This window comes from Papaver somniferum, chromosome 7, assembly GCF_003573695.1.
Source record: "Papaver somniferum cultivar HN1 chromosome 7, ASM357369v1, whole genome shotgun sequence".
Classification (NCBI taxonomy): domain Eukaryota; kingdom Viridiplantae; phylum Streptophyta; class Magnoliopsida; order Ranunculales; family Papaveraceae; genus Papaver; species Papaver somniferum.
The window spans coordinates 78,063,118-78,075,860 of NC_039364.1; the positions used below are offsets into that span (position 1 = coordinate 78,063,118).

Consider the following 12,743-nt stretch of genomic DNA (forward strand, 5'->3'; position numbering starts at 1 on the left):
AACTATATAGGCTTAATCTATGGGAGGCAGATTTGGATTAAAGTCTTTAATCGAGTTGAAGCAACTTTTAGTTAGTGTGACGTCATCTAAGGGAATCTATTGCACGGAGTCCTGATGTGATTCAAGAAGCGTAAGGAGCGCGACTATACCTTAATCGGTGGGATACCTTTTAGGGCTCAACTACATTCCAGTTTGAAGTTAATTAGTAGTAGGCTAGTATCTGTAGAGGCTTAATACAATTTGGTGTTCAATTTGGACTAGGTCCCGGGGTTTTTATGCATTTGCGGTTTCCTCGTTAACAAAACTTCTGGTGTCTGTGTTATTTCTTTTTCCGCATTATATTGTTTATCTTTATAATTGAAATATCACAGGTTGTGCGTTGATCAATCATATATAGCAGAAACATCCAACCTAGTTTTTTGGATACGACTTGATTGATTCTAGGATATTGGTCTTTGATACCGTCCAAGTTATCTCTTTGTAATTAGGTTCACGAATTTATATTTGTAAATGTTTCAATCACAAGAGATAAATAGATATAACTCTAAGTTATTATTCCTTGATTGAGTTTAACTCTCGGAGTTGTATTGAGTTTGTCCATACAGATTGCCTAAGAAAAAAGTGGTGGTTTATTTTGGTACCCCCGCGTTTTCAGGGATTCTATCGAGAGATCTTGACTATAACGCTAGTGATAAAGGTTTTACCGCTGGCGATTTAAACTATATCGCTCGACATAATCGATATCGCCATTATTGCCAGCGGTTTAAACTATATCGCCCTATATAATCAATATCACTAACGATTTACTTTATCCCGCCTATAAATAGCCACACTTTCCGCATTCCTCTCCACAACTTCTCTTCTTTCTCCAATTTTTCCTAAACAAAAATCTTCAATAACTGGTTGTTTCTGTTCAAATATGTGTTTGAAACCAAAAAAATAAAAGAAACAAAAAAGTGAAAGGATCAACCATCATCCCAGGCGTTGGATTAATTTATGAGAAAATAAATAATATATATGAGTTTCAAAATATTAGACTACTAGCTGGTTGTGTATATATCTAGCCATCCAGAGCGAGTTAATTCAGTCGCTCTAAGAGGTGGGTAATCTGAGTTATGTAAGGTGTTCGAGTACCTTTCCATTTGCTGGGAAAGCGTCCAAAGATATCCTCGACGACGTTTATATGTTATACAACCTAGAAACCATAAGACTCAAATTGTTCAAGTTATGTTGGAACGATGGTGGAAGACTACAAATACGTTCTTTAATTTTCAAAGATTTCGAATGTGGTAATTTATTTATTTTCTTGTCATTCAATTTATAGATTTAGTTTTTATTTTATTCAACCAACTTTAACTAAGAATACGTTGTTCAATAGGAGTTACACTGTTAGATTTGTACATATTGACGGGAATTACATGTGAGCGAAATGTACTTCCATTGGAAAAACTAAAGTGGGAATCAGAACGAAGATGGAGAGCCAAACTTCAGTTACACTTTAATGATGTAGATCCAGACTATAGAAGACTAAAATCCCATGGATTAAAGGTGGCTGGGTCATTTTTTTTTTTACAACATTATGCTACGAAAAATAATGAAAATAGGTTAACAAGTACACCAGTATTTGATACTTGAACATTATGAGGAGCTCGAATGTGTTTGCATTGTATACAATAGGAAAATATTTATTTCCAAATGCTAGCTCAGTGAGATTACTTGGTTTTCTAGAATCGTTAGAAGTCAAGGAAGTTTGAGAAGTCGTAGAAGTCGAAAAAAATTGAAAAGTCGTTCTACACCAGTGTAATGGTAGATAGGTTTACTCAAAATATAGTGGTAGATACTTGAGTATCAACATGAGATGAAGCCATTAACATGGAAACAACTCCTGGAGATTTATTTAACCAATTACCAACTGGCACTATGAATTCTGGTGGTGGCTTGAACATTGAAGAAGTTATGCAATTTATACCCCAATTGCCTCATCCACATCAATAATTTACCCATTCCAAGGTCACCCATTTGCATATTGTTATCGTGTTACCTTCGCCTGAATAATCCCATCATTTTTCAAGGTTTTGACGATTCTAATGAGACTCAACCACCAAGTGAGTCTCAAACCAACTTGATCTTTGCTATTTTGAATAATATTCTTGATCCATAAAACATGACCATTCAGATCTTTAATGGTCAGTGAAATGGTCACGAAAACCTATAATTTATGAATGTAATTTAATTTCAATCTTTCTAATGTAATTGTTTTGTTTTTATTACTGAAAGTTATCTTAAAAATAATGTTTAAATGCCAACTGGTTTTACATTTCATTCAGATGTAGTTACAGGAACATTTAATATAAAAACGGAATCTCATTGTATCACTTAATCAAAAATTAAAATCCTTGCACATGAGTATTATAGAGTTCATAGCATTCATCATGCTTAAACCCTCTTCTGTTGGCATCAAAAAAGAAAAAAAAAACTATTCAAATAGTCACTAGTTTGTCTATGGACAATCCAGGATCCCCTTTTATCATCCACAAAATTTACGCATACTTTAGTGCATCCTTATTGATAAAGGAAAATCCATATTTGAAGGCTCGTATTTGTTCTTCTTGAATTTTCATTACCGGCTAATGTCATAAACGTTTGAAACACACTGCCACATAAATCAAAAGTAGCTACATTGAAGTTTACATCGCTTGCAACTGATATCCAAAATCGAACAAGAGAAGCATCTTCTTCTAGAGTGAAGCAAATACTAGCGAAGTTGGTGAAGTGAGCACTAGCCATGTTGAAATGAAGTCGATGATTAGTTTATTTTGTTTTGGATTAGAAAAATGTGATCGAGAGATCGAAAAATTCTAGAGAGATTCAAAAATTCTGATGCTAATCGTATTTTTTTGAAGTTGAATATTTATAAGGGTGGATTTCTGACCGTTAGATGATGCACCAATGAGCAATGATCACATCGCCGAGCAATAATTTTTTTATCCTCGACCACATGTCGACCACAAAAGCGATATAAAGACTACCGAGCATTTAGAGCTCTATCGATCAATAAAATCTCTATCATAACTGGCTAGGTGATAAATATACCACTGAACCAGATATGTTTGCCTGTTTGCCATACCGATAGCGGGTGCAAAAGTGACAAACTATGCCAAATACCAGGTACAACACTGGAAGTTCACAGTAGACCTAGTACCAGTTTACATAGTACCGGCTAAATAGCTATTCATTCCGGAATAACGTCTGAAAGACGGAAATTAAACCTCCAAGTATCTCTGATTTGAAAGAACATAAAAACCCTAACAAGAACATCTTCCACCTCTCTGTTTCACTGTTTAAGCAGTGTAAAACAGACAGAGAGATTGAAATGAAGAAAAAGGAGTTTAGGTAAGTTCTACTATGAACCAAATTGGTTCCAATTTTGAACATTTATGTTTTTTTCTTTATAATGTTTTCAACTATTTGTTGTAACATGTATCATTCACTTTAGGGTTGATTATTGAGAATGGTTTGTAGATTCTCAACTCGTTTATTGAATATATCAATCGCATCGTTTTGTAAAACTCAAGAATTAAATAAAGCTGAAAAGGCTTTAATTGATGCTAGAAAACTTGGGTATTCTCCTGATATAGTTACTTACAATACCCTAATTTCTGCTTATTGTCGTTTACTTGGATTCGATGCTGCGTACAATTTTTTCTATGAAATGAGTGATGCATTGAGACAAGATAGAGTAACCCCGGATGTTGTTACTTTTAATTCTTTAATTGCTGGGGCTACTAGAGATCGTCTTTTATTAGTATCTTTATTTTTGTTTGCAAAAATGTTGAGAACGGGTATTTTACCTGATATATGGACTTGTAATACTTTGATGAATTGTTATTTTAAAACTGGACAACCCCAAGAAGCGATCAGAGTTCACCAGAATTTCCTTTTGGATGGGTTATCCCCTTGTGCAGCAACAATTAACACCATGATTAACGGTTTTTATGAGAATGGGTATGTTTCAAATGCACTTAAAATGTTTTGGAATTATCAGAGGCGTGGAGTTTCTCTTCCGATTATAACTTATAATATACTTATAAACGGGCTCTGTAAGTCGGGCAGATTATATGAAGCTAGAAACATGCTCAAGGAGCTGGAGAAATCAGGTCACAAACCGAATGTCATTACATATACAACTGTAATGAAATGTTGCTTTAGATCCGGAAAGATTGATCAGGGGTTTAAAATATTTAGGGACATGAAGCGTGACGGCTACACTTTTGATTCATATGCGTATTGCACTGCAATTAGTGCTTTTATTAAAGTGGGTATGAAGAAAGAGGCTAATGATTGTACTGGACAAATGATCAAGAGCGGGATTCGGCTTGATATGGTTTCTTATAATACAATTGCTAATTTGTATTGCAAACAAGGCAAGTGCTTAGATGCAATGTCATTGATCTCAGAGAAAGGCTCAGAAAGTGATGAATACACCAGTGCGATTCTTATTGACGGACTGTGTAAGACAGGGTATGTTGATAAGGCAGTCGAGCAGTTGAAGCAAATGAAGGCGGACGGACAGAAAACAAACTCGGTGGCGTACAATTGTTTAATTGACAGGTTCTGCAAGGAGGGTAGGTTGGAGTCTGCATGGAAGGTCTTTAATGAGATGGAGGTAAAGGACTCTGTTACCTACACCTCATTGATTCATGGTCTTTGCAAGAACCAAAATTTCAGTTTAGCATCCAAACTCATTTTGTATTGCATAAATGATGGAGTTGGAGTCCCCAGATCTGCAAATCGAGCTGTTCTTAGGGGCCTTCGTGCTTCAGGAGCCAAAAGAGAAGAAAAGGATCTAAAATCAAAAATTCGGATGGCAAGATACTTACGACGCTAAGGGTTTTTAGACTACAACAACGTCTTCACTGTCAGTCTGTGCTTGGATCTTAGTCGGCAAACATGCTGAGTTGCGACATGGTGGGTAAGCATGAAGAAAAGTTCTCATACTACATGGGTTTCAGACAGGAAAATTTTGAGATTGAATATGTAGGGAAGACTGTGTTTGTGCTGCAGCTTTGAATTCAAACTGAAAAACTCAGAAAGACTTACTTTACCACATAGAGTGAAGCCAAGCCCTGGTTTAAGCTGTAATGTAGCAGGTACTTGTTTATAGTAGTGTGAACTTTTTCAATGATAGCACCTTAAATATATGATAAAAATTTTGTGGTTTCTGAAACTATGTAGATTTTCTTATCTACAAACTGTGCTGAACCAAAACATCAGATGTCTTAACCAATTTATGTGCCTTTTCTTGAAGTTAGTATTCACTTGCCAACTATCTTACTTTCTGATTATTTTTCCAGGTAACCATTATGCTGGTTGCGTCTTCCATTATCTTAAGACCACTGGGGACTGGATCTTATACTCTCTAGTTTCAGCAAGGCTAATCATAGAAATGTTATGTTCTCTAATGGTGTCTTTACTCTTTCCTATCCTGCTTTAGAGGGTTATCAGCCTTCTAAAGAACCGTCCTTGCTGAAATGATATCACTCTTTGTAGAAGGAAATGCATTGATAATCAGGATTATAGATGGTGGAGACAAATATTAGAAAAGCACCAAGGTAAAAAACATAGCTTAAATATATTTTGGTTGTAACCCTTTGTAATTCTGTATGCTTTCTAGACATTTTAGTCATGGTACGTTTGAACTAGTAGTTCCAGACCAAATTCCATTAATTTTAGTCATTCTCTTTTATAATTGCTTGCAGATTGGAGTTCAAGCAGAACTGCAGAAGTGTTGCATAGATGTATCGAACAAACCTTAAATTCTGAAGGTCTTAGAAGCCTCCAACGTCTACCACAGAGTGGCTAGCAGATAATTACAGACTGATCTTCAGACCTGCTACTTGATCTTCTCACCTTCGCGTTTGGTTGTCTCCGAGGTTGCAGGGACTAGTCGTTACCAATATTATGAACCTTTCGCTATCAACAGCAGCACATAAATCAGTTCCTACACGGCTCACTCTCTCAGGATCCGAAGCAGATATTTTTGGCATCTTCTCATAATTAGACCTATCGGAACCGAGTGTAAAGAACTGCATTCCAATCAATTTGCCGTGAAACCCTTTATGTGATAGGCTTTACGTCCAAGCTAAAAGAGGTGTGAATCATCTCTCTCTCTCTCTCTCTCTCATTTTGTGAACACATACCTCGTTTTTTTCATGGTGAAATAGGAAACAAATAAACTAGTATGTATATTAATCTTTGCATAACTTTAGACAATCGTTTGATCATCTAATCTCCCAGGAGCGTTCACAAAAGCAAGCCTAGATGTATTTGCATGATTCGCATGAAAAACGAAAATGTAGATTAGATGTTCAGTTCATGTTAAATATTTAAAGGGCAGTGAGCTGATATTCTTTTCTAGATACTGATCCTTGTGAAGGTTGTAATAATGTATGACTGCTTATATAAGCACATAAGTAGTGGAATTACACCCCTTTATGTTTTTAACAATATATTTTGTATTGTAAAGCTTGCTTTGGTATGACTTCTTTTCTTCTCCTTCAAGAAATATTTAATCCTCTTTTGTGTTTAGTTGACCCGATTGCCAAATGGAATTTACTCCAACCATGGTTAGATTAATACCTCTCTAAGTTACCGAAATTTAAAAGACTGTAAACCTTAGATCTTGCCTCAGGGCACAAAAAGGCCTCCTTACTCTATGAATGTAGATCTATATGTAGGTGAACCACATGTTTAGCAGTTTAGGCATTATACCATTTATCTTTTTGGGCTGTGTTGTATGAGTTATTTTGCAACATCAGTTTCTTTGAAGTATATTTAGTGGTCTAATTCAGCACAAGTTTGGTTAGAAAAATCCTAAACAAGTTTCTTGTAGCCTTGCAGGATATAGACATTCGCTGCCGTTTGCATGCAATACCTGGACTGCTAGCTGTTTGAGCAAATATTAGAGAAACACCAAGGTAAAGCTTGATTCAACTTTTCAGGGTTGTCACCCTTAGTAATTTTATGTCTCTAAGAGTTAAATCATGGTTTGATAGAAATACCAGTAGTTTGAGACCAATTCCATTAATTTTACTGATCCTCTTTTAAAAATTGTCTAACAGATTGGATTTTGTTTACAAGCTTTGCTAGAACTATACGAATACCGACGAATCTACCGAACTTCAGACCGCGTGGGTCCTCAAAACCTCCCGCATCCACCACAGAATCATCAGTTATCATACAGTACTATCACTGCTGCACCTAATTCCTGAACATGACATTTCTTCGATCACACATTCAATTGTCAAACCGACGAAGTTTTGTATTACAGTTAACGAGAGGTGCGTCTGTATAAATACCTGGTTTCCAGTTAGGAAGAACAGACTTCATCAGAGAAGCAAGCTAGGCGGCTCAAATTTTCCCAATCATCATCAAAGAGTGTACCTACGGCATGCCTAGTTTGCGTACGAAGAACTTGAAAAGTACCAGACATAGCAAGTAAAAACCTTCTCCCAAGAACACACAAAGGTATTCTGACAGGATAAAGACCCTCAACTCTCAACATGGAAAGGGCTAAAAAGAAGTATTCTTGTTAGATGAGAAAACAGTAAATCATTACTGATGAGCAACACAGTTGAGGTCGAGTTGGATTAATTTGATCTCCAATATTGGTACTGGAATTTGGTAACTATCAGAAAAAGAAATAGAAAAAGAAATCCAAAGTCCTATCTATCAGAAAAACTTAATAATGCTCAACTGCTTTATTAAGAAAAATTCATGTAAACAGGGTTGGAAGTTGTTAGAAGTCACGGGGTTCAAGTCAAGTTGGTTTCTTTATTCTGCACAAAAATGTCCTCAACTGAACATGCAATGAAGAGTAGCTAACATATGACACAGAAAGAAGGGGTATTATTTTAAAATTGGTCGAGTTTCTACACATGTTTTTCCACTTCTTTGCAATTGACAGTCTGTTGTAATCAAGCATATTTATACAAATCCATGGCAAGCTTGGATAGCGATCTCTAAGCAAATTATTTACAGATTCAAAGAAAGAAGATCAACATTTGTGCATCGTGACTGCCACAAACTGGATTAGAAGACTGGGCATCCTTGGACAACTATTCCTTTGGCTGTCGGACAAGAAGCCAAAGGGCACCCATCCAAATTACTTCCCCACCAAGTGAGACTAATCTCTTCCATTCCCAAACAAAGATACAAAAGCACACCCATGAAAGCAAGACCAGCATCAAGGGCTCCTGAAAGGACATAATTATGTCTTCGCCACCAATTTTGTCGGTACCTAAACACGACAAACCCAGATAGAAACCCAACAACTATCCAACTTATGTAATTTACTGCAGTTGCTGGAGGCATATTTCCAGTCGCACCAATAAGTATAGGCATATTTATGAGACTAATCCATCTTTTCTCTGGGAAAGCCTTATGTGCAAACCAAACTAGCAGAGGCGCAACTGCTCCAATTAGGAAGAACCAATTTATGGCTGCATAAGTACCAAGATCTCCAAAAATTCTTCGTGGTCCGATCAGTCCCCATATAACTGACGCATCATAGAAAACGTGATCACCTGGGCAAGTCCACGGACTATTGGAAGGAAGTAGGTTGGTGTCACAGATGTTAGGGATTGTATCCATGAGCCACCACGCCGTTCCCAAGTATACTAGTGCAGCTATGAGTGTACCTACAACCTGAGCGGAAGTAGTTTTAATTCAAAAAATCAATATCTCTTGCACAAATGAGTAATTAGATTTATGCGAAAACAACTCTTCGCAGTCAGTTTGGGAAATAAAGAAATTAACCATTTATCTTCAGATACTAAATGAAGTCGAAAAGTTGACCTGTGCCATGAACATTGTTCTAGGAGGAATCTTCATGTAGTGGCCTAACTTGAAATCTTGAAGAAAAGTGATGGCCTGAGTCATACTGATGTACCCATATACTTTAAAGCATATATTTGCGACGGGCCGCCCTGGGTATAGGTATCCGATTATGTATTCAGTTATGATGTTCAATCCTGGTGTCTACTCAGCAAAGAAGAAAACAAGCAAAACAATTCAGATAAAGGTTAGCAAAAAAAATAAGAATGCAAAATGGGGACAGTGTGCCGTAAATTCATCATAAGCGTCCTCCATTTCTAATCAGTTTCATGCATCAGATGACCATCACGGGTTCATTCTGGATTTTGCGTTATCATGAAAAGATCCAAACAAAATATTTCGAAATCTCAAGCTATATTGTGACAGAAATTGTTAGGATGAAATCATGAAACCGTGAATCATATTCTCATACAATCGAAATCTGGTTGAGAAGATCAAAGAAATCTTACTTGGTTTGTGGTTGCAGTGATGATACCAATTGGAAGAGTAAAGAAAATAGCAAGTCCACAAGCTACCAAAACACCCCACCATGGAAGTTGAAGCTGATCATTGTAGTACTCGCAGGCGAAAATGGTGGCAGCAATGTTAGCTATGAGTATGGACACGAACCACCATTCGGGTACTTGGTTGTACTTGCTCATAAGTCTTGTATGTACATCCATTTTCTTCTCTTGGAATGCTGTTTTGCTCTGTTGCCATATTTCTCTGTAAAAGTATATGCACATGCTTTGAATATACCTTTATTTTTAACCCGAAGATAATGTAACTAACAAGTGTATAAATATACCTTCCATGAAACAATGCAACATGAACAATGGTGGCACTAAGAGCAGCAAAACCAACTCCATAAGTCATAGCAAAGAAGGTGCTAAGGTATAGAGGTCCACTCTTTTCATATGCTGCGACATCAAGGTTGAATTTGTTGTCTATAATGCTCGAGATGTTGTAGTCTTGGCCAGTGGACGTGAAAAGCCCATCGGAGAATATTGGGAAATTCTTTGCATTGTAGAAGTTGAGCCAATATGAGATCGGTGTTACAACGTACATGATAAAAGCAAAACCAACAGCCATATTTGCGGTGGCAAACCATGGACTAGCAAGTGGACTTCCAAGATAGGATGAAACAGATGACCAATCAAGGCCAATTGCACCAAGTCCTAGCCCTTTAAGACCCGAGCCTAATTGTTGAGCCAGAACCGAATTCGGGAATACCCAACATACCCATGAAAGGGATGTCAACATTGGGAAGAGGTAACCAGGGAGAACATAGTAGGCGAAGCTGCATACGAAGGCTATCAGGAAAAACTGAGTTCGCGTTAACCCGCCTTTGGCCCTCTCTTCCTTTTCATGTAAAGCCCTGTGCAGTTAGTTACAACATTAGTAGTTATATCTTGAACAACAAAGGTAAGCGCATTGATCACATATTTCGGATTAAATACGTTTGTAGTAGCTATCAATGTCGTACTGACAACTCGGGACCTCATGTCCATGTCTTTGGTGATCATACAGAATTATGTGTAATTTGATGTACCATACGTTCCAACGTCAAAATTAGCTGTCAAATAATAAAAACGTGGGGCACACTTGGTTGTCCTCATAACGTATCTCTCTTGTCTTATTGAAATTGACAGAAACGCAGCTCTTTGAAAGAGAAAAAAATCTATCTTCTAAATCCATACCAAACAAAACTGAATTCTCCACAACTTTACTCAGATTCCAATTCACGTCACCACGTTCCCAACTATTTCACCTAAAAGTCTATAATTAATTCAGAATCTAAATACCAAGATACCCCCTAACAACTGCTGCCCACTGCATTGATTCAATCCAATAAGTATAAAAACAACCAAAAATATTGTACATTTCATTTCCCAGACCCATCGTTGTAACACAGTAAAAATGTTGAGCATGCCTAGATTTTCCCGGCTGTCCTAACACATAAGCATGGGTATTCCTGTATGCGGACTTCTCAAAAGATTATTTGTGCATAATTGGCATATATATATACATACCGAAATAAAGAGACCTGAACAAGATTTGCCGGCCACCACATCTCAGCTGGCTCAACTAGATATCTTCTGAAAATTCCAGCCCAACCAAACCCTAGTACCTAAGAGTCAACCGATCCCCAAAATAGATTGAAAAGAAAAAATCCATCAAACGATTTCAAGAAGGGAAAAAAATAAAATAAAAATGAAATATACGCAAAATAAAAGAAGAAGAAGAAGAACTCTCTTATGTAAAATGAAGGGATAAAAGTACTAACTTGGGTAGTAATGACTACGATCAATGAAACAAAGAAAGTGATTCTTTCTCTGTAAAAAACCTTGACAGCACTAACAATATGTATAGCATATACAGTACCAGCACCAGAATTGGCAAATATCGTGATCAGAACATGTTCTTTTACATTGAATGGACCTGGGTTTAACGTAAATTCGTAACGAGTACCTTTAAAGAAAATACGATTAGTAATGGTTGATGCCATTAAGTGACCCAATGGAACAACAGCAATTTGAGCTGATATTGCTGTAATTGATAATGGTTCTTTTCTGTACCAAAAAAACTGATTTAAAAATGAAAGAAGAATACAAGAAAGTGTTCCTAAAACCCACATTCTAAACGTTAAAACTGGTAAATTTGGATCATCTGTTATTGGTACGGTTAATGCTACTTGTTTTACTGGCGAATTTTCTTCTTCATCATCCATAATTTCCGATGATATTAATGAAGTTGATGGTATGTTATCATGTACTTTTATAACTCCTTCTCCTCCTGTAACTGTACATATATATATTAACAGAGAGAGATTAGTAAATTTTCAATGAGAGAAATAAGAATTTAAACTGAAAGATTGTGAGAAATGGGGCTTACGGAGAGGAGTTGTTAACTGTTCTTGTTGAGTTTCCATTTTTAAGTAGTTGAGAATTCAGATACACAGAGAAACAAAAAAGCCTTCTTTCTTCTTTCTCAGTTTAATTAAGTTTGAGAAATGTACACGAAAAATTCGGGTTTTGGTTTTATATACAAAAATGAGTAGAATCTTGGGAATTTGAAGATACATCCCTAAATTAGTTTTGCTTCTAGAGATATGTCTTTTGACTTTTTAAAAATTAGAATTATATCCCAAGTGCTAACTTTTCTATCCAAACGGGAAAAATTTTGATCCCTTGCTGCGGGTTCAAAATTGAATTCGCAGCCTAAGAATCACTGGTTTTTTGTTTTTTTGTTTTTTCTACTGAAAAGGGCAAATTTTATAAAAAGAGACCCATTAAGTCACCAAATAGTGACGCAAGAGAAAAGAAAACTTACATATAAGTATGCATTACAACATTCCAATTACAAAGAAGAGTTGACAAACAAAAATCTGAGAACATACCTGATTCCAACCTGGCATTTTTAGGGGCGACCCAAACAGAATTAGGGGCGACACAAAAGACAAAATAGATTGAAAATACTTTTATGTCCCTTCATAATCGGTAGGTTAGTTCATAATCGGTAAGATTTTTGCAAAATTTCATTTTTTGGGCAATTATATATTCGGTAGTTATATGAACTATTTTGACTACCGATTATAAGCTTAACCAAATTAGAAAAATAGAGGATTTTTGCAAAGTCTCATTTTGGGGCAATTTTATATTCGGTAGTTATATGAACTATCCTGACTACCGATTATGTTAGGATACTTTCATTTACTACCGATTATAGGCTCGACCAATGCAGTTGAAAAAGCTCGGTGCCGGCATGGACGTGTTATGAATACAACGCCGGGAGTCAAGATAAATTTATTTACTACCGATTATAGGATAATCAAAATTCAAAAGATAGTGAGTATTTGCAAAATCTCA

The 12,743-nt window shown here is 36.3% G+C and overlaps 2 protein-coding genes across 4 annotated transcripts; one reads left to right on the top strand and one right to left on the bottom strand.

The window, feature by feature from the left end:
- Positions 1-3,133: 3,133 nt before the first annotated feature.
- Positions 3,134-7,492, top strand: LOC113297704 (putative pentatricopeptide repeat-containing protein At4g17915). 3 transcript variants are annotated; one of them, XM_026546266.1, is made up of 5 exons: positions 3,134-5,150; positions 5,355-5,612; positions 5,760-6,151; positions 6,893-6,977; positions 7,122-7,492. In XM_026546266.1, the coding sequence occupies exon 1, from the start codon at positions 3,512-3,514 to the stop codon at positions 4,886-4,888; it is 1,377 nt and encodes a 458-aa protein (XP_026402051.1). In that variant the 5' UTR covers positions 3,134-3,511; the 3' UTR covers positions 4,889-5,150; positions 5,355-5,612; positions 5,760-6,151; positions 6,893-6,977; positions 7,122-7,492. The 3 variants fall into 3 exon arrangements, with proteins under 3 accessions (XP_026402051.1, XP_026402050.1, XP_026402052.1); XM_026546265.1 differs by having other exon boundaries at positions 6,901-6,977; XM_026546267.1 differs by having other exon boundaries at positions 6,901-6,977; positions 7,141-7,492.
- A 394-nt stretch (positions 7,493-7,886) lies between these two features.
- LOC113297703 (oligopeptide transporter 7-like) lies at positions 7,887-11,985 on the bottom strand. The gene is made up of 7 exons (XM_026546264.1): positions 11,770-11,985; positions 11,162-11,676; positions 10,908-11,005; positions 9,683-10,252; positions 9,345-9,600; positions 8,857-9,039; positions 7,887-8,706 (listed from the first exon to the last, which is right to left on the bottom strand). Exons 1-7 carry the CDS (start codon positions 11,804-11,806, stop codon positions 8,092-8,094), a joined length of 2,274 nt encoding a protein of 757 aa, XP_026402049.1. The 5' UTR covers positions 11,807-11,985; the 3' UTR covers positions 7,887-8,091.
- Positions 11,986-12,743: the final 758 nt, after the last annotated feature.

Bases quoted from the DNA above. Each gene is read 5' to 3' on its own strand.
- LOC113297704 (XM_026546266.1), top strand. From the start codon at position 3,512: ATGGTTTGTAGATTCTCAACTCGTTTATTGAATATATCAATCGCATCG.
- LOC113297703 (XM_026546264.1), bottom strand. From the start codon at position 11,806: ATGGAAACTCAACAAGAACAGTTAACAACTCCTCTCC. The intron at 9,601-9,682 runs GTATATTTATAC...ATACTTTTACAG, and splicing joins GTTGCATTGTTTCATGGAAG to AGAAATATGGCAACAGAGCA. The intron at 9,040-9,344 runs GTAAGATTTCTT...TTTGCTGAGTAG, and splicing joins TCACTGCAACCACAAACCAA to ACACCAGGATTGAACATCAT.